The following is a 21,357-nucleotide window of genomic DNA, read 5'->3' on the forward strand; positions in this document are numbered from 1 at the left end:
TTGGAAAGCATCAGTGGAAAGGAGAAATTGTTTTCCCATATTAACTCTTACAGGAGAGAATTTCCCTTCCTAGGGGTAGATTTCATCTCACTTCCTGTTGTCTCCTTCCGTTTGCAAGTAGGAGTCGTTTGTAAGTTAGATGTTTGAAAGTAGGGTCCTGCCCTATATACTCAGCAGAAATTTGGGCCTTAGGTGTTGCTGTGGCCACAACACTGTAAGCCCTCACAGGGCCCTGCTGTGAAATATTAGATCAAGAATTGTAATTACATGCCCCTGTTGAACAGGAGCTGAAAAATTAGGCCTTAGGCACTGGTGCTGGTGCCACAACACTGCAACCCCTCACAGACACTCTAGTTGGAACGCAGGAACGAGCCCTGCTGCAAATTATTGCTTCAAAAATTGTAATTACACGCCCCTGTTAGACAGGGGCAGAAAAATTGGGCCTTAGGCACTGGTGCTGGTGCCACAACACTGCAACCCCTCACAGACACTCTAGTTGGAACGCAGGAACGAGCCCTGCTGCAAAGTATTGCATAAAAAATTGTAATTACACGCCCCTGTTAGACAGGGGCAGAAAAATTGGGCCTTAGGCACTGGTGCTGGTGCCACAACACTGCAACCCCTCACAGACACTCTAGTTGGAACGCAGGAACGAGCCCTGCTGCAAAGTATTGCATCAAAAATTGTAATTACACGCCCTGTTAGACAGGGGCAGAAAAATTGGGCCCTAGGCACTGGTGCTGGTGCCACAACACTGCAACCCCTCACAGACACTCTAGTTGGAATGCAGGAACGAGCCCTGCTGCAAAGTATTACATCAAAAATTGTAATTACACGCCCCTGTTAAACAGGGGCTGAAAAATTGTGCCTTAGGCACTGGTGGTGGCGCCCAGAACCAAAAATGTTCTTACAAGCTATCAGCGTGATGATTGAGGAGGAAGAGGATAATTACTCAGGGATAGTCACTCAGCATCAGCATAGGCAGTCTTTGAAGGGATCTGAGATTTCAAAAAAAATTATTCGGTTACATCAGCATCAGGTGCTTGGTAGCTGGTGGTGATCCAAGACTCATTCATTTTTATGAAGGTCAGCCGATCGACCGAGTCGGTGGACAGACGCACCCTGTGATCGGTTACCACGCCTCCAGCAGCACTGAATGTGCGTTCCGAAAGAACGCTGGATGCAGGACAGGCCAGTAGCTCAATTGCATACTGTGCAAGCTCTGGCCAGTGATCCATCCTCAAGACCCAGTAACCCAGAGGATTTTCGGTGGGAAAGGTGTCCAAGTCTGATCTTGCCCCTAGGTATTCCTGCACCATGTAAAACAGACGCTGGCGATGGTTGCTGGAACCGATCATACCTTGGGGCTGCGGACCAAAAAATTGTCTGAACGCATCGGTCAGACGGCCACCTTCTCCACCGCTCCTTCTTTGACTGACCGAAGCCTCAGCAACACGTTGTCCAGAAACAGGAGTTTGTAACCTCCCAGTCTCTGGGAACGCGTTGCACAGACCTTTCTGCAAGGCCTCCCGAAGATGTTTCATCCTCTGCTCCCTCTGCGATGGCAAGATAAGGTCCGCAACCTTACCCTTGTAACGTGGATCAAGGAGGGTTGCCAGCCAGTATTGGTCCTTCTCCTTGATACCACGAATACGAGGATCCTTACGCAGGCTTTGCAGGATCAGGGAGGCCATGCAGCGTAGGTTTGCTGAGGCATTCGGTCCGGAGTCCTCTGGGTCACTAAGAACGACATGGTCCGCAGCCACCTCCTCCCAGCCACGTACAAGTCCATGTGTTTCTTGGGACTGATCCCTTAAAGACTGCTGCTGATGCTGAGTGCCAGGCTCCACCTCCATACTGACACAATCTTCCTCCTCCTCCTCTTCCTCCTCGTCCTCTTCCTGTGTGATCGGCGGGCACGCAGGAACACTGTCTGGATAAAGGGGGCCTTGAGAGCTAAGGAAGTCCTCCTCTTCCTGCCTCTGTTCTGCCTCAAGTGCCCTGTCCATTATTCCACGCAGCGTGTGCTCCAACAGGTGGACAAGGGGGACAGTGTCACTGATGCATGCACTGTCACTGCTCACCATCCTCGTGGCCTCCTCGAATGGTGACAGGACAGTGCATGCATCCCTGATCATGGCCCACTGGCGTGGGGAAAAAAAACCAAGCTCCCCTGACCCTGTCCTGGTGCCATAGTCGCACAGGTACTCATTGATGGCCCTCTGCTGCGTGTGCAGCCGCTGCAGCATGGCCAACGTTGAGTTCCACCTGGTGGGCATGTCACAGATTAGGCGGTTCTTGGGCAGGTTAAACTCCTTTTGGAGGTCCGTCAGCCGAGCACTGGCATTATATGACCGGCGGAAATGCACACAGACTTTCCTGGCCTGCCTCAGGACATCCTGTAAGCCCGGGTACCTGCCCAAGAACCGCTGCACCACCAAGTTAAGGACGTGAGCCAAACAGGGCACATGGGTCATTTGTCCCTGTCGGAGGGCAGAGAGGAGGTTGGTGCCATTGTCGCAAACCACCATTCCTGCCTTAAGTTGGCGTGGCGTCAACCACCTCTGAACCTGCCCCTGCAGAGCTGACAGAACCTCTGCCCCAGTGTGGCTCCTGTCCCCCAAGCACACCAGCTCAAGCACCGCATGGCATCTTTTGGCCTGCGTACTTGCGTAGCCCCTTGAACGCCTACGGAGCACCGCTGGTTCCGAGGAAGAGGCCATGGAGGAAGAAGAAGAGGAGGGGGTGGAGGAGAGAGGTGTGTCACAATCAGCATTTTGGAGGCGTGGTGGCGGAACAACCTCCAACACTACTGCACCTTGTCCTGCATCCTTCCCAGCTGCCAGCAGAGTCACCCAATGCGCCGTGAAACTTAGGTAACGTCCCTGTCCATGCCTGCTGGACCATGAGTCAGCGGTAATATGCACCTTACCGCTGACCGCCCTGTCCAGCGAGGCATGGACATTGCCTTCCACATGCCGGTAGAGAGCCGGAATCACCTTCCGTGAGAAAAAGTGGCGTTTGGGTACCTGCCACTGAGGAACCGCACATTCCACAAACTCACGGAAGGGGGCAGAGTCTACCAACTGAAAAGGCAGCAGTTGAAGTGCTAGCAATTTTGCCAAGCTAGCATTCAACCGCTGGGCATGTGGATGGCTGGGAGCAAACTTCTTTCGGCGGTGCAGCAGCTGGGGCAGGGAAATTTGCCTGGTACAATCTGACGTCGGTGTACCAAAAGCAGATTGCCCACAAGTACTTGGCTGTGACACACCTAATTCTACACCTTCATTCCTCTCACTGCAGGTCTCAGAGAGGACTGAAGGTCTAGTGGGGTTGGAAATCTCAGCTGATGAGGAGCAAGGAGAGATCCTCTTTGTTCTTTGGTGTGGGTCTTTTAGATACGCTTGCCAACGAACTGCATGGCAGGTCAACATATGTCTGGTCAAGCATGTGGTACCCAAGCGGGAGATATTTTGGCCACGCGAGATACGCTTGAGACATATGTTGCAAATAGCAGCGGTGCGATCTGATGCACTCGTCTCAAAAAAGGCCCACACCAAAGAACTTTTTGAATAACGCGCAGAGACTGCAGCGCCCTGCACATGTGGAGCTTTGGGGTGTGATGCAGTCAATGTGCTGCCCTTAGGCTGGCCCCTGGAGGGCATCCTGCCTCGTTGGTGATGTGCTGCCGCCTCCTCCTCCTCCTCCTCCTCCTCCTCCTCCTCTCTCCTATCAGGCACCCACGTTGAGTCAGTGACCTCATCATCCCCTCCCTCCTCATCACTGGAGCAAACCTGGCAGTATGCTGCAGCAGGGGGAGCATGACTGCCAGATTGCTGTCCTTCTTGGGCACCCCCTCTGTCCGCGCTCATGTTACTGCCTTCATCGAGCTCAGTATCGTCATCAGAGCCTTCCAAACGCTGGGCATCCTCCTGGAGCATGTACCCAACACTGTGGTCAAACAGTTCGAGGGAATCCTCATGAGGACATGGTGGAGCTAGGGAAGGAGTCACTGATGACATTGAGCTGAGGGAAGAGGCCGCTGCTTTGCCAGACAAAGCACCCTGGGCATGGGTGAGAGAGGATGAGGAGGATGAGGACGGCTTGGTCATCCACTCGACCAAGTCTTCCGCATGTTGCGGCTCAACATGGCCAGCTGCCGAAAAAAAGGCCAAGCGTGTCCCATGGCCACGTGCTGATGAGGATGCACCGTCTCCACGACCAGCACTAGACACAGAGCCTGCTTGCCCTCTCTTATTGGCTTGTGACTGTCTGCCTCTCCTTCTTGGCCTTCCAGACATACTAATGGCCTGTAGCTGCACTAAGCTGGGATAGAACACCTGTAATTTTCTTCAAGTAGCTTTATATACTGTAACCAGACAAGCCTGCCTGTCAGTAGGAAGATAACAGGAACGGATCTAGCTGAACACTGTGAGCAGGACGCACTGTACTAAATGTAAATAGTCTAGCTGCCTGACCGTGGTACTAATAGGATCAAATAGAACACCTGTAATTTTCTTCAGGTAGCTTTATATACTGTAACCAGACAAGCCTGCCGGTCAGTAGGAATTTAACAGGAACGGATCTAGCTGAACACTGTGAGCAGGACGCACTGCACTAAATGTAAATAGCAGGAACGGATCTAGCTGAACACTGTGAGCAGGACGCACTGCACTAAATGTAAATAGTCTAGAAGATAACAGGAACGGATCTAGCTGAACACTGTGAGCAGGACGCACTGCACTAAATGTAAATAGTCTAGAAGATAACAGGAACGGATCTAGCTGAACACTGTGAGCAGGACGCACTGCACTAAATGTAAATAGCAGGAACGGATCTAGCTGAACACTGTGAGCAGGACGCACTGCACTAAATGTAAATAGTCTAGAAGATAACAGGAACGGATCTAGCTGAACACTGTGAGCAGGACGCACTGCACTAAATGTAAATAGCAGGAACGGCTCTAGCTGAACACTGTGCGCAGGACGCACTGCACTAAATGTAAATAGCAGGAACGGATCTAGCTGAACACTGTGAGCAGGACGCACTGCACTAAATGTAAATAGCAGGAACGGATCTAGCTGAACACTGTGAGCAGGACGCACTGCACTAAATGTAAATAGCAGGAACGGATCTAGCTGAACACTGTGAGCAGGACGCACTGCACTAAATGTAAATAGCAGGAACGGATCTAGCTGAACACTGTGAGCAGGACGCACTGCACTAAATGTAAATTGCAGGAACGGATCTAGCTGAACACTGTGAGCAGGACGCACTGCACTAAATGTAAATAGTCTAGAAGATAACAGGAACGGATCTAGCTGAACACTGTGAGCAGGACGCACTGCACTAAATGTAAATAGCAGGAACGGATCTAGCTGAACACTGTGAGCAGGACGCACTGCACTAAATGTAAATAGCAGGAACGGATCTAGCTGAACACTGTGAGCAGGACGCACTGCACTAAATGTAAATAGCAGGAACGGATCTAGCTGAACACTGTGAGCAGGACGCACTGCACTAAATGTAAATTGCAGGAACGGATCTAGCTGAACACTGTGAGCAGGACGCACTGCACTAAATGTAAATAGTCTAGAAGATAACAGGAACGGATCTAGCTGAACACTGTGAGCAGGACGCACTGCACTAAATGTAAATAGCAGGAACGGATCTAGCTGAACACTGTGAGCAGGACGCACTGCATTAAATGTAAATAGTCTAGATAGAAGATAACAGGAACGGATCTAGCTAAACTGAATACAGTGTATATATATATATGCAACACCTGGGATGCATATATATACACAATACACTGTAAGTGCAGCTAACTGACTGACTGTTCTGCCTAATCTATCTAACTCAAATCAAATGACACTGTCTCTCTCTCTCTCTATCTCTCAGCACACCGGAACACACACTACACAGGGCCGCCGTGCAGGCGGCCTTATATAGTGTGGGGTGTGTACTAAATCCCCTGAGCCATAATTGGCCAAAGCCACCCTGGCTTTGGCCAATTACAGCTCTCTCTACTGACGGCGCTGTGATTGGCCAAGCATGCGGGTCATAGTGCATGCTTGGCCAATCATCAGCCAGCAATGCACTGCGATGCCGCAGTGAATTATGGGCCGTGACGCGCCACACGAATTTAGCGCGAACGGCCCATAACGTTCGCAATTCGGCGAACGATCGAACAGCCGATGTTCGAGTCGAACATGGGTTCGACTCGAACACGAAGCTCATCCCTAGCACAGATATACACTGCATTAAACGTGCAGTAATGTACTGATATGTACTGTGTTAAACGTGCAGTATCGCATGGATATATACTGCGTTAAAAGCGCAGTAACGCATGGATATATACTGCATTAAATGTACAGTGATGCACTGGTATACTGTATATTGCGTTAAACGTGCAGTAACTCACGGATATATACTGCGTTAAACGTACAGTAACGCACAGATATATATTCTGTTAAACGTGCAGTAGTGCACTGATATATACTGCAGGAAACCTGCCCTGACAAATTAAACTGACACTAAAGTAAAAATGAATGGTGACACTACACTCACAAAACTGACACTAAAGTAAAAATGAATGGTCACACTACACTCACAAAACTGACACTAAAAACAAAATGAATGGTCACACTATACTTACAAAACTGACACTAAAGTAAAAATGAATGGTCACACTACACTCACACTGAACTATCACTAGATTCATACTAAACTGATATTCTACACAAGGGATATGCAATTAGCGGACCTCCAGCTGTTGCAGAACTTCTAGTCCCATGAGGCATAGCAAGACTCTGACAGCCACAAGCATGACACACAGAGGCAGAGGCATTATGGGACTTGTAGCTTTGCAACAGCTGGAGGTCCGCTAATTGCATATCCATGTTCTACATGTTCTGCTAGCGAGTTAGTGTGCTATAGTGTGCTATTGTGCTTCTTCAATAGCACACTATAGCACACTAACTCGCTAGCAGCACTGAACAGAGCCCTGTTCTATCTTTCTCCACGCCAATATTACACTGCAAATGGCCGCTATAGGGAGAATATTTTTATAGTGTGGGGCGGGGCTAAGAGTAATGAGCCATGATTGGATAGAGTCCTCAATACTTTCTCCAATCATCGCTCTGACAGTGCTCTTTGAGACCTGTTTGGGCAAAGCTTTGTTTCAGCCAATCAGGGCTTCCAATGCACTGTGCAGCGGAGCAGTGCATTGTGGTAATTTGGCGGGCCAAACAAACAGTCGAACGCCCTGATAATTCGGGTGTTTGTCGAATGGGCAAACAGCCAATGTTCGGTCTGAACTTATGCTCGTGCCGAACCATTCGCCCAACTCTATTCAGAAGCTTAAGAACTACAATATAACAAGCACACCTCAACTTAACACTTACATCTGTACAACAACAAAACATTTTGACTCCTTCTCTGAAATTCTCTGTGTGTGTACTAAAATCCAGGTTATTTAAAATGGGACAATTTATAGAATGAAATGTATACGTCATGTGTACATGTATATAGTAACACTATTTGTTTTAAAACTAAAATGAATCAGAGTAAAAAAAAGGCACTTTGACTTGTATATATTGGTAATTTTAGTCATTTACCTCATCTGCCAGCAGAAATTTTCCAAACTCCAAGTGATGTCTTTCCAAAATAGATGATCCGTGCAATTTTGCTAAGGGATGTTGAGATCTGAATTGGAAAAAGGGAAAAGTGAGCTTAGCTATTCAAGTTTGTGTGTGGACATGTGTGTAGACGTGTGTAGACATGAAAAGATGTTCAAAAAGTAACCCTTACATGATCTGATTGTGAAAGATGTCACATTTCTGTCAAATCCTCTGGCTAATCTGTGAAAAATGGGGCAAAGAAATGAGAAGTGGTGCCATCAAGGTACAAACAATGAGATCCTTGCTTCACTTTCCTTTCGTTTTTTTATTTTTTTGCAGAGCAAGAGAATAGGGTAAACGCTTCATTTTTCTTTGCTCAGGTTCACACAGATCAGCTTTCATGAGTTATTTTATTGGAAAGAGGGCTTACAAAAAATGTAGTTTTTAGCTCCAGTATTTTATAAACTCTCTACAAGATTTTCTATTGTGATTAGTTTGATGTATGCAAATGATAGAATGGAGGTGTGTGTAAAATGTAAGTTTAATAGAGTAAAACTTCCTCTGCTTTCTATCAGTAATGCTGTTTATTTCTGTGCTTATATAACAGTGGAAATAAAAAGATTAAGATTTTTAGTCAAAGATTTGTTTCCATAACGATGTTAAATAATATGGAAAACACAACTTGTAGAAAAGCACCACAGAATTTAACAGAACTTTTTTTTTGCATACATTTTAGAGATTATATTGTATACCTTTGATTTGGATGATACCCGTTGTATATAAATTGAATATATTGCACTCTTCTAAGTTCTTAGCACATTGCAAGCATTGCACTAGCACTAATACACCTCCTTTTCCAAAGCCATAACTTTCTTAAATTTAGGGAAAGCCTTTTACGTAGAACTACAGGCAAAACTTTTTTTTTTCATTTTTGATAGAGCAAGGGAGGGTTATAACCCCTATCAGGTTTTATTTTGCTATCTGTGGCCCTATTGGGACGATTTTCCTTCACTTCCTGTCCCATAGCCAAACAGGAAGTAAAAAGAAATCCCTGCAAATGAAGGGATTTTCTTTTACTTTCACTTTCAATGATAATGGTAAATAAGACAAATAGAGAGGGTGAATCTTCCCTAACAGGGGTACAGACAGCAATAAAAACTGACAAGCTTGCCAATCCCTCTCCACTCTGTCCAAAACTAATAAAATTTTTGCATTTAGCTATACTTTAGCTGCTATTACTGATGCCACATTTGTTTACAATTTGATTTGGGACTACTGCAGATTAGGAATAAATGGCAGATTAAGTGGTTCTTGGATTAAAGTCACCATATCAGATTAATCACAAGGTGCCTAAAAATCATGTAGTCTTTAGTTGAAAATAGGGATGAGCCGAACACCCCCCCAGTTCGGTTCGCACCAGAACCTGCGAACGGACCGAAAGTTTGCAAGAACTTTAGAACCACATTAAAGTCTATGGGACTCGAATGTTCGAAATCAAAAGTGCTAATTTTAAAGGCTAATATGCAAGTTATTGTCCTAAAAAGGGTTTGGGGACCCAGGTCCTGCCCCAGGGACATGTATTAATGCAAAAAAAAGTTTAAAAACTGTCGTTTTTTTCAGGAGCAGTGATTTTAATGATGCTTAAAGTGAAAAAAAAAGTGAAATATTCCTTTAAATATCGTACCTGGGGGGGTGTCTATAGTATGCCTGTAAAGTGGCGCATGTTTACCGTGCTTAGAACAGTCCCTGCACAAAATGACATTTGTAAAGGAATAAAAGTAATTTAAAACTGCTTGCGGCTTTAATGTAATGTCGGGTCCCTGCAATATGGATGAAAATCAGTGAGACAAACGGCATGGGTACCCCTCACCCCCCAGTCCATTACCAGGCCCTTTGGGTCTTGTATTGATATTAAGGGGAACCCCGCACCCAAATTAAAAAAAGGAAAGGCGTGGGGCCCCCAGGCCCTATATACTCTGAACAGCAGTATACAGGCGGTGCAAACAAGACAGGGACTGTAGGTTTGTTGTTCTGTAGAATCTGTTTGTAATTTTGAACTGGTACATTTTTAAAGTGTAGTTCCAGCCAAAAAATCTATTTTTAAGCTTTTTGGAAAACATAGGGAAGGGTTATCACCCCTGTAACATTTGTTTTGCTGACTGTGCACCTCTTCAGAAGATTTCACCTCACTTTCTGTCCCAATGACAAATGTTTTTTGAAAATTTGGAGTTTTTAGTGAAACAAGGATTGGTGATAAAGAATCAGTGAAGAGGAGACACGTTTTTCCCATATTAACTCTTACAGGAGAGCATTTCCCTTCCTAGGGGTAGATTTCATCTCACTTCCTGTTGTCTCCTTCTGTTTGCAAGTAGGAGTCGTTTGTAAGTTGGATGTTTGAAAGTAGGGGCCTGCCCTATATACTCTGCAGAAATTGGGGCCTTAGGTGTTGGTGTTGCCACAACACTGTAAGTCCTCACAGTTACTCTTGGTGGGCGCAGAAACGGGCCCTGCTGTGAAATATTAGATCAAGAATTGTAATTACATGCCATTGTTGAACAGTGGTAGAAAATTGGGCCTTTGGTGGTGGTGGTGATGCTGGTGCCACAACACTGGTCCTCACAGTCCTCACAGTTACTCTTGGTGGGCACTGGAATGGGCCCTGCTGTGAAATACTATATCAAGAATTGTAATTACATGCACCTGTTGAACAGGGGCAGAAAAATTGGGCCTTTGGTGGTGGTGGTGGTGTTGCCACAACACTGTAAGCCCTCACAGTTACTCTTGGTGGGCGCAGGAATGGGCCCTGCTGTGAAATATTAGATCAAGAATTGTAATTACATGTCCTTGTTGAACAGGGGCAGAAAAATTGGGCCTTTGGTGGTGGTGGTGGTGTTGCCACAACACTGTAAGCCCTCACAGTTACTCTTGGTGGGCGCAGGAATGGGCCCTGCTGTGAAATATTAGATCAAGAATTGTAATTACATGTCCCTGTTGAACAGGGGCAGAAAAATTGGGCCTTAGGCACTGGTGCCACAACACTGTAATCCCTCACAGATACTCTAGTTGGAGCACAGGAATAAGCCCTGCTGCAAAGTATTGCATCAAGAATTGTAATTACACACCCCTGTTAAACATGGGCTGAAAAATTGGGCCTTGGGCACTGGTGCTGGTGCCATGACACTGCAAACCCTCACAGATACTCTAGTTGGAGCGCAGGCATAGTTGGAGCGCAGGCATGAGCCCTGCTGCAAAGTATTGCAGCAAAAATTGTAATTATACGCCCCTGTTAAACAGGGGCTGAAAAATTGGACCTTGGGTGCTGGTACCACAACACTGCAACCCCTCACAGATACTATAGTTGGAGCGCAGAAATGAGCCCTGCTGCAAAGTATTGCATCAAAAATTGTAATTACACGCCCCTGTTAAACAGGGGCAGAAAAATTAGGCCTTGGCCACTGGTGGCGGTGCCCAGAACCAAAAATGTTCTTACAAGCTATCAGCATTAGGGATGAGCCGAACACCCCCCTGTTCGGTTCGCACCAGAACATGCGAACAGGCAAAAAATTTGTTCGAACACGCGAACACCGTTAAAGTCTATGGGACACGAACATGAATAATCAAAAGTACTAATTTTAAAGGCTTATATGCAAGTTATTGTCATAAAAAGTGTTTGGGGACCTGGGTCCTGCCCCAGGGGACATGGATCAATGCAAAAAAAGTTTTAAAAACGGCTTTTTTTTTCGGGAGCAGTGATTTTAATAATGCTTAAAGTCAAACAATAAAAGTGTAATATCCCTTTAAATTTCATACCTGGGGGGTGTCTATAGTATGCCTGTAAAGGGGCGCATGTTTCCCGTGTTTAGAACAGTCTGACAGCAAAATGACATTTCAAAGGAAAAAAGTCATTTAAAACTACTCGCGGCTATTAATGCATTGCCGGTCCGACAATACACATAAAAGTTCATTGATAAAAACGGCATGGGAATTCCCCACAGGGAAACCCCGCGCCAAAATTTAAAAAAAAAACGGCGTGGGGTCCCCCCAAAAATCCATACCAGACCCTTATCCGAGCATGGAACCTGGCAGGCCGCAGGAAAAGAGGGGGGAGGAGAGAGAGGCCCCCCTCCTGAACCGTACCAGGCCACATACCCTCAACATTGGGAGGGTGCTTTGGGGTAGTCCCCCAAAACTCCTTGTCCCCATGTTGATGAGGACAAGGGCCTCATCCCCACAACCCTGGCCGGTGGTTGGGGGGGTCTGCGGGCAGGGGGCTTATCGGAATCTGGAAGCCCCCTTTAACAAGGGGACCCCCAGATCCCAGCCCTCCCCCCGTGTGAAATGGTAAGGGGGTACAAAAGTACCCCTACCATTTCACTAAAAAACTGTCAAGAATGTTAAAAATGACAAGAGACAGTTTTTGACAATTCCTTTATTTAAATGCTTCTTTCTTCTTTCTTCTTTCTTCTATCTTCCTTCGGTTTCTTCCTCCATCTTCTTCTTCTTCTGGTTCTTCTGGTTCTTCCACCGGTGTTCTCATCCGGCATCTCCTCCGCGGCGTTGGCGTCTTCTTCCCTTCTTCTCCTCGGGCCGCTCCGCATCCATGATGGCATGGAGGGAGGCTCCTGCTCTTCTCTTCATCTCCTTCTCCTTATCTTCTTCTCTTCATCTTCTTTTCGGGCCGCTCTGCATCCACGATGGCATGGAGGGAGGCTCCCACTGTGTGACGCTTCTCCTCTTCTGACGGTTCTTAAATAACGGGGGGGCGGGGCCACCCGGTGACCCTGCCCCCTCTGACGCACGGTGACTTGACGGGACTTCCCTGTGGCGTCACGGGGAATGCCACAGGGAAGTCCCGTCAAGTCACCGTGCGTCAGAGGGGGGCGGGGTCACCGGGTGGCCCCGTCACCCCGTTATTTAAGAACCGTCAGAAAAGAAGAAGCGTCACACAGCGGGAGCCTCCCTCCATGCCATCATGGATGCGGAGCGGCCCGAAAAGAAGATGAAGAGAAGAAGATGAAGAGAAGAAGATGAAGAGAAGAGCGGGAGCCTCCCTCCATGTCATCATTGATGCGGACCGGCCCGAGGAGAAGAAGGGAAGAAGACGCCGACGCTGCGGAGGAGATGCCGGACGAGAACACCGGAGGAAGAACCAGAAGAACCAGAAGAACCAGAAGAAGAAGAAGATGGAGGAATAAACCGAAGGAAGATAGAAGATAGAAGAAAGAAGAAGCATTTAAATAAAGGAATTGTCAAAAACTGTCTCTTGTCATTTTTAACATTTTTGACAGTTTTTTAGTGAAATGATAGGGGTACCCCCTTACCATTTCACACAGGGGGGGAGCTGGGATCTGGGGGTCCCCTTGTTAAAGGGGGCTTCCAGATTCCGATAAGCCCCCCACCTGCAGACCCCCACAGCCACCGGCCAGGGTTGTGGGGATGAGGCCCTTGTCCTCATCAACATGGGGACAAGGTGTTTTGGGGGGCTACCCGAAAGCACCCTCCCACTTTTGAGGGCATGTGGCCTGGTACGGTTCAGGAGGGGGGGCGCTCTCTCGTCCCCCCTCTTTTCCTGCGGCCCCCCAGGTTGCGTGCTCGGATAAGGGTCTGGTATGGATTTTTGGGGGGACCCCATGCCATTTTTTTTTATTTTGGCATGGGTTCCCCTTAAAATCCATACCAGACCTGAAGGGCCTGGTATGGAATTTAGGGGGACCCCCCACGTCATTTTTTTTTTTTTTTTTTTAATTTTGGCCGGGGTTCCCCTTAATATCCATACCAGACCTGAAGGGCCTGGTATGGAATTTAGGGGGACCCCCCACACAATTTTTTTTTTAAATTTTGGTTCGGGGTTCCCCTGTGGGGAATGCTCATGCCGTTTTTATCAATGAACTTCTATGTGTATTGTCAGACCGGCAATGCATTAATAGCCGCGAGTAGTAAATTACTTTTTTTCCTTTGAAATGTCATTTTGCTGTCAGACTGTTCTAAACATGGGAAACATGCGCCCCTTTTCAGGCATACTATAGACATCCCCCAGGTATGAAATTTAAAGGGATATTACACTTTTATTGTTTCACTTTAAGCATTATTAAAATCACTGCTCCCGAAAAAACAGCCATTTTTAAAACTTTTTTTTGCATTGATCCATGTCCCCTGGGGCAGGACCCAGGTCCCCAAACACTTTTTATGACAATACCATGAATATAAGCCTTTAAAATTAGCACTTTTGATTTCTCCCATAGACTTTTAAAGGGTGTTCCGTGGCATCCGAATTTGCCGCGAACACCCCAAATTGTTCACTGTTCAGCGAACTTGCGAACAGCCGATGTTCAAGTCGAACATGAGTTCGACTCGAACTCGAAGCTCATCCCTAATCAGCATGAAAATTGAGGAGGAAGAGGATTGTGACTCAGCATAACAGGATAGTCACTCAGCATCAGCATAGGCAGTCTTGAAGGGATCTCACATTTAAAAAAAAATCAATCAGTTACATTAGCATCAGGTGCTTGGTAGATGGTGATCCAAGACTGATTCATTTTTATGAAGGTCAGCCGATTTACTGATTCGGTGGACAGGCGCACCCTGTGATCAGTTACAAAGCCTCCAGCAGCACTGAATGTGCGTTCCGAAAGAAAGCTGGATGCAGGACAGGCCAGTAGCTCAATTGCATACTGTGCAAGCTCTGGCCAGTGATCCATCCTCAAGACCCAGTAACCCAAAGGATTTTCGGTGGGAAAGGTGTTCAAGTCTGATCTTGCCCCTAGGTAATCCTGCACCATGTGAATCAGATGCTGGCGATGGTTGCTGGAATCGATCAGACCTTGGGGCTGTGGACTAAAAAATTGTCTGAACGCATTAGTCAGACGGCCACCTTCTCCACCGCTCCTTCTGTGACTGACCGAAGCCTCAGCAACACGTTGTCTAGGAGGACCAGGAAATTGTAACCTCCCAGGCTCTGGAAACGCATTGCACAAACCTTTCTGCAAGGCCTCCCGAAGATGTTTCATCCTCTGCTCCCTTTGCGACGGCAAGATAAGGTCCGCAACCTTACCCTTGTAACGTGGATCAAGGAGCGTTGCCAGCCAGTAATCATCCCTCCCCTTGATACCATGAATACGAATATCCTTCCGCAGGCTTTGCAGGATCAGGGAGGCCATGCAGTGTAGGTTTGCTGAGGCATTCGGTCCAGAGTCCTCTGGGTCACTAAGGATGACATGATCTGCAGCCACCTCCTCCCAGTCATGTACAAGTTCATGGGTTTCTTCGGACTGTAAATGATCCCTTGAAGACTGCTGCTGATGCTGAGTGCCAGGCTCCACCTCCATGCTGACACAATCCTCCTCCTCTTCCTCATCCTCTTTCTGTGTGATCGGCGGGCACGCAGGAACACTGTCTGGATAAAGGGGGCCTTGAGAGGTAAGGAAGTCCTCCTCTTCCTCCCTCTGTTCTGCCTCAAGTGCCCTGTCCATTATTCCACACAGCGTGTACTCTAACAGGTGGACAAGAGGGACAGTGTCACTGATGCATGCACTGTCACTGCTCACCATCCTTGTGGCCTCCTCAAATGGTGACAGGACAGTGCATGCATCCCTGATCATAGCCCACTGGCGTGGGGAAAAAAAACAAGGTCCCCTGACCCTGTCCTGGTGCCATAGTCTCATAGGTACTCAGTGATGGCCCTCTGCTGCGTGTGCAGCCTCTGCAGCATGGCCAACGTTGAGTTCCACCTGGTGGGCATGTCACAGATTAGGCGGTTCTTGGGCAGGTTAAATTCCTTTTGGAGGTCAACCAGCTGAGTACTGGCATTATATGACCTGTGGAAATGCACACAGACTTTCCTGGCCTGCCTCAGGACATCCTGTAAGTCCGGGTACCTGCCTTACCTACCTACCTACCTGGCACATGAGTCAGTTGTCCCTGTCGGAGGGCAGAGAGGAGGTTGGTGCCATTGTCGCAAACCACCATACCTGTCTTAAGCTGGCGTGGCATCAACCACCTCTAAACCTGCCCCTGTAGAGCTGACAGAATCTCTGCCCCAGTGTGGCTCCTGTCCCCCAAGCACACCAGCTCAAGCACCGCATGACATCTTTTTGCCTGCGTGCTTGCGTAGCCCCTTGAACACCTATGGAGCACCGCTGGTTCCGAGGACAAATCAGCACAGGAAGAGGCCATGGAGGAGGAAGAAGAAGAGGAGGGGGTGGAGGAGAGAGGTGTGGCAGAATCACCACTAGTAGAATTTTGGAGTCGTGGTGGCGGAACAACCTCCAACATTACTGCACCCTGTCCTGCATCCTTCCCAGCTGCCAGAAGAGTCACCCAGTGCACGAAGGATGGGTAACGTCCCTGTCCATGCCTGCTGGACCATGATTCAGCGGTAATATGCACCTTACCGCTGACCGCCCTGTCCAGCGAGGCCAAGACATTGCCTTCCACATGCCAGTAGAGAGCTGGAATTGCCTTCCATGAGAAAAAGTGGCGTTTGGGAACCTGCCACTGAGAAACCGCACATTCCACAAACTCACAGAAGGGGGCAGAGTCTACCAACTGAAAAGGCAGCAGTTGAAGTGCTAGCAATTTAGCCAAGCTAGCATTCAACCGCTGGGCATGTGGTGGCTGAGAGCGAACTTCTTTCGGCGGTGCAGCAGCTGTGGCAGGGAAATTTGCCTGGTACAATCTGATGTCGGTGTACCGATAGCAGATCGACATATGTCTGGTCAAGCATGTGGTGCCCAAGCAGGTGATGTTTTGGCAACGTGAGATACGCTTGAGACATATGTTGCAAATAGCAGCGGTGGGATCTGATGCACTCATCTCAAAAAAGGCCCACACCAAAGAACTTTTGGTAATAACACGCAGAGACAGCAGCGCCCTGCACATGCGGAGCTCTGCGGTGTGATGCAGTCGGTGTGCTGCCCTTAAGCTGGCCCCTGGAGGGCATCCTGCCTCGTTGGAGATGTGCCTCCTCCTCCTCTCTCCTATCAGGCACCCACATGGAGTCAGTGACCTCATCATCCCCTCCCTCCTCATCACTGGAGCAATGCTGGCAGTATGCTGCAGCTGGGGGAACATGACTGCCAGATTGCTGTCCTTCTTGGGCACCCCCTCTCTCTGGGCTCACGTTATTGCCTTCCTCTAGCTAGGTACCATCATCGGAGCCTTCAAAACGCTGGGCATCCTCCTGGAGCATGTACCCAATACTGTGGTCAAACAGTTCGGGGGACTCCTCAGGAGGACATGGTGGGGCTAGGGAAGGAGTGACTGATGCCATTGAGCCGAGGGAAGAGGCTGCGTTGGCAGCTGCTTTGCCAGACAAAGTACCCTGAGCCTGGGTGAGAGAGGATGAGGAGGATGAGGGCGGCTTAGTCATCCACTCTACCAAGTCTTCCGCATGTTGCGGCTCAACACAGCCAGCTGCCGAAAAAAAGGACAAGCGTGTCCCACGGCCACGTGCTGATGAGGATGCACTGTCTCCACGACCAGCACTGTTGCTTCTAGACACAGAGCCTGCTTGCCCTCTTTTGTTGGCTTGTGACTGTCTGCCTCTCCTTGTTGACCTTCCAGACATACTAATGGCCTGCAGTGAGATGTAGCTGCACAAAGCTGGGATGTATATATATACTGATACTGCAGCTAGCAGAATCAACTGCCTGCCTGTAGTATTATTAGTATGAGAACACAAGCAATTGTCTTCAGGTAGCTTTAGGTGCACACTGTGCAGAGAACACAGTACAATAACTGTAAATACTACAGCTGCCTGCCTGTGGTATTAATAGGATCAGAACAACAGCAATTGTCTTCAGGTAGCTTTAGGTGCACACTGTGCAGAGGACACAGTACACTAACTGTAAATACTGCAGCTGCCTGCCTGTGGTACTAATAGGATCAGAAGAACACCACCAATTTTCTTCAGGTAGCTCTAGGTGCACACTGTGCAGAGGACACAGTACACTAACTGTAAATACTGTAGCTGCCAGCCTATGGTACTAATAGGATCAGAAGAACACCACCAATTTTCTTCAGGTAGCTTTAGGTGCACACTGTGCAGAGGACGCACTACACTAACTGTAAATACTGTAGCTGCCTGCCTGTGGTATTATTAGGATCAGAACAACAGCAATTGTCTTCAGGTAGCTTTAGGTGCACACTGTGCAGAGGACGCACTACACTAACTGTAAATACTGCAGCTGCCTGCGGTACTAAGAGATCAGAAGAGCACCACCAATTTTCTTCAGGTAGCTTTAAGTGCACACTGTGCAGAGGATGCACTACACTAACTGTAAACACTGCAGCTGCCTGCGGTACTAATAGGATCAGAAGAACACCATCAACTTTCTTCAGGTAGCTTTAGGTGCACACTGTGCAGAGGACGCACTACACTAACTGTAAATACTGCAGCTGCCTGTGGTGCTAATGGGATCAAAAGAACACCACCAATTTTCTTCAGGTAGCTTTAGATGCACACTGTGCAGAGGACACACTACACTAACTGTAAATACTGTAGCTGATAGGACTAATAGGATCAGAAGAACACCAGCAATTTTCTTCAGGTAGCTGTAAATACTGTAAAAACACCTGCCTGCCTGTCAGTAGGAAGAGAATAGCAGGAACGGACCTAGCTAAACTGAATACAGTTTTTATATATATATATATATATATATATATATATATTGACATGGACATTCATTGTACTGTTCATTTAAGCACAAGAGAATCCATTTTGTTCTCACTGTTGAAATGTGTTCTGTAACCTTCACCTAACACACAGACACTTCTCCTACTAAACGCTCTCTACTCCCCCCTCCCTTTTCAAGGTTTAACTTTTGCAATTGTTCTATTCGCTAGTTTTTAATAATATATTTCTATTTGTTAGCTTTTAATAACATATTGCTATTTGTTACTTTTTAATAACATCTCACACCACCCCTTTCTTATCTATGTATAAAATAACATGTAATAATACATTTTTCACTGAACGGACATTTTAAACACAGTGATTGAGTCCTGTGAATCTGTTCCTGCAGCTGCAGTATTAACTTTGTTTTAGAGTCCCAATCAGAAATCAGTCATATCAGTCTTGGAGAGTCATAACAGGAGTTTGGCAGAGTCTCCAGAAGGAACCGCGCTTCGATCGGGATCATCGGGAAACGCAGACCTCAAATGCCGGCTAGGTAAGCTGCCCTTAAGCTTGCTATATTTCTGCCTTTTCCTATGTATCCTATCTGTCGGTTCTCAAGGAAACCAGACCACTCTCGGACCTTTCTGGTTGGGTAACGTGTGTGTGTGAATGTGTTTGTGTCCCCCTTCACGGGTTGGACTGTGTGTGGATAGGGAAAATCCTCTGCAGTTCCCTGCGTTGACTCCTTGTGGGCGACCTGGGTCAGAGGCGCATGGTAGGGTCAGATAAAACTCACAGAGAAGAGAAGAGACGAGGAGGGTCTCTTAATGAGTGTTTTGTCTATTGTCATAAACCCCTTCTATCCACGTAGATAAGTGGAGACTATTCTTGTAAATCTGCAGATTTGCTGTACTATTTGTTTTAGAGGCAAGAGGGTATAGGCACAAGTAGAGAAGAGAGAAGACTGGCCAGTCATTATGGGCATTAAATTAATTAAGGGAATGAAGGGAGAGAGGCCTTCAGAAAATGCCCAGCGCAAGATGAGCGCTAGAGAATATATGAACCGAAGGTACGGTTCTGCTTATACTGAGCCCCTAGATAAATGGGTAGAATGGACAAAGGGAACAGCTAAACCTTTAAAATCTGAAGGGACTTTTGATTTAAAAGTATGGCAAACTTTTCTGCACGATTATGGCCCACTACTGTGCAGTGAAGGAACGTGGAGAATAGCTTGCACATGGGAGACAGAAGCTAAAGTAGCAAATCAAACTGGCTTGACGGAGATATTTAATAAAAGTACTGCCCAAATTTACTACGTCTGGCCACAAGACTCTGTAGAGGAGGACCCCCCACCTTATGTGGCTGCCAGTTTGGCTTTAAGGGGTCCACGCACAAAAGCAAAAGAATTAGATTACATGGAACACACAAAAGATGAGCTATGCAATATAGTAGAGAGCAGAGGTTTAACAGCCCCATATCAACCTACAAAGAGGGATTTGGCTCGTATCCTAGAAACAGATGATTGGCATAAATCAAAAGGCACATATGCAAACCTGGATCTCTCTGAACTTAAGGCTTTGGCCAGAGAAAGAGAGATAGAGTCTGAACTTCCGGAGCAAACCATAATTTCCAAATTGTGGCAGCAAGATGAAGAGAGAAGGAAGGGAGATGCCAGCCCTTCTGCCCCTGGCATAGAGAAATCTGTTGCAGTTTATCCTGTCAGAACCCAATTAGTTTTTGAAGGTGATGCTGTTGACAGTAAGTCTCAAATTAAATGGCATGTACCTTTTAGTCCCCAAGATATGAGAGCCATATTAGAAGGATTGGGAGATCCTAGAAAGAATCCAATTGGGTTTGCAAACAAACTTAGTGCTGCACAGGAAGCATATGAGGCTTCTGCTACTGACATTCATCAGCTTCTTATTAAAGCAGTGGGAAACAACATGTCTGGCTATATACTTAAAGAATGTGGTGTAGACGTCAAAAATCTAGGTAAGATGGTTAGTGGACGGGAGGTTTGTGAGAAATTGAAGGAAAAATTGCCCCAAATATATGGACAAACCAGACATGCTGAATTTATGAATGCTAAGCAAGGGAAAGAGGAAGCAGCAGGGGCTTATTGGAGGCGGTTAAGTGAGATAGCTGAGGAAGCAGGCATTAAAATAGAGGAAGAGAAGGCGGGAGAAACTGCAAGTCCATCTACACAACTGGTGAAACAAAGGTTTCTTGATGGTTTAATACCCCAGTTGAAAGAAAAGTTGTTCACAGCAAGGCCTGAGGCAGGCAATATGTCTATTCGAGACGTCCTGCCTATCCTGTTGTCCATAGAAAACAGGATTAACCAAAAAGACAGCAAACCCAAGGTAATGTACATGGGGAAGCAGAGAGGAAAAGGAAGAGGAAGAGGCAAAGGCAATTTCAGAAATCATGGCAATCGGGGACCAATTATATGCTACAATTGTGATGGGGAAGGACACATAGCCAAATTCTGCCATCTTCCTGACCGTAGACTAGAAAAGAGCTTAGAGGCCCCTCATGCTGATCCCAGTTCTCTGCCAAAAGCAGTGGATCAGGCATAGGAAAATGGCATGCCAGTATCAATCATGTTAAATAGGGGAGACAATGGTCCCGAGGCCAGAGTAAAAGTATTTTTACAAGAACTCCCCTATCCTGGAGGAGAAACAGAATTAACCTGTTTAATTGATACTGGTGCAAGCCGAAGTGTTTTTAATATAGAGGACTTACCTCCAGGATTATTATCTACAAATGTTATCTCTGGTGTTGGCCTAACCGGGACCTCTACTGATTTGGTTGAGTCCAAGCCACTTAAACTCAGGCTAGGACAGCAAACAGAAATTGTCACTAAAGTGTTAGTTTCAGACACAGTTCCTACCAATCTTTTGGGAGCTGACATTTTGAGCCAAATTCTAGCAAACATAGACTACACTCCTACAGGAGTCCAAGTGGTCAGTAGTCTATCAGGAGAAGTTTTAAATTCTGCCTGTGGAGTATTTTTAATCCAAGACTCCACTCTGCCATTTCCACCAGAATTGAAAGTGATTCCCACTGAATTATGGGCCACCAGCAAATATGATGTAGGTCTGCTGGATTGCACCCCAG

At 47.0% G+C, this 21,357-nt stretch overlaps 1 protein-coding gene across 1 annotated transcript in view; it reads right to left on the reverse strand.

Annotated features, from left to right (window-relative positions):
- LOC141106602 (rod cGMP-specific 3',5'-cyclic phosphodiesterase subunit beta-like) overlaps positions 1-21,357 on the reverse strand; it is a 134,242-nt gene that overhangs the window by 42,960 nt on the left and 69,925 nt on the right. The window contains exon 15 of the mRNA XM_073597516.1: positions 7,620-7,707. Within this exon, the coding sequence (XP_073453617.1) occupies positions 7,620-7,707 (88 nt within the window). The remainder of the gene's footprint in view (positions 1-7,619; positions 7,708-21,357) is intronic.

Source organism: Aquarana catesbeiana, linkage group LG01 (genome assembly GCF_042186555.1).
Source record: "Aquarana catesbeiana isolate 2022-GZ linkage group LG01, ASM4218655v1, whole genome shotgun sequence".
Lineage (NCBI taxonomy): Eukaryota > Metazoa > Chordata > Amphibia > Anura > Ranidae > Aquarana > Aquarana catesbeiana.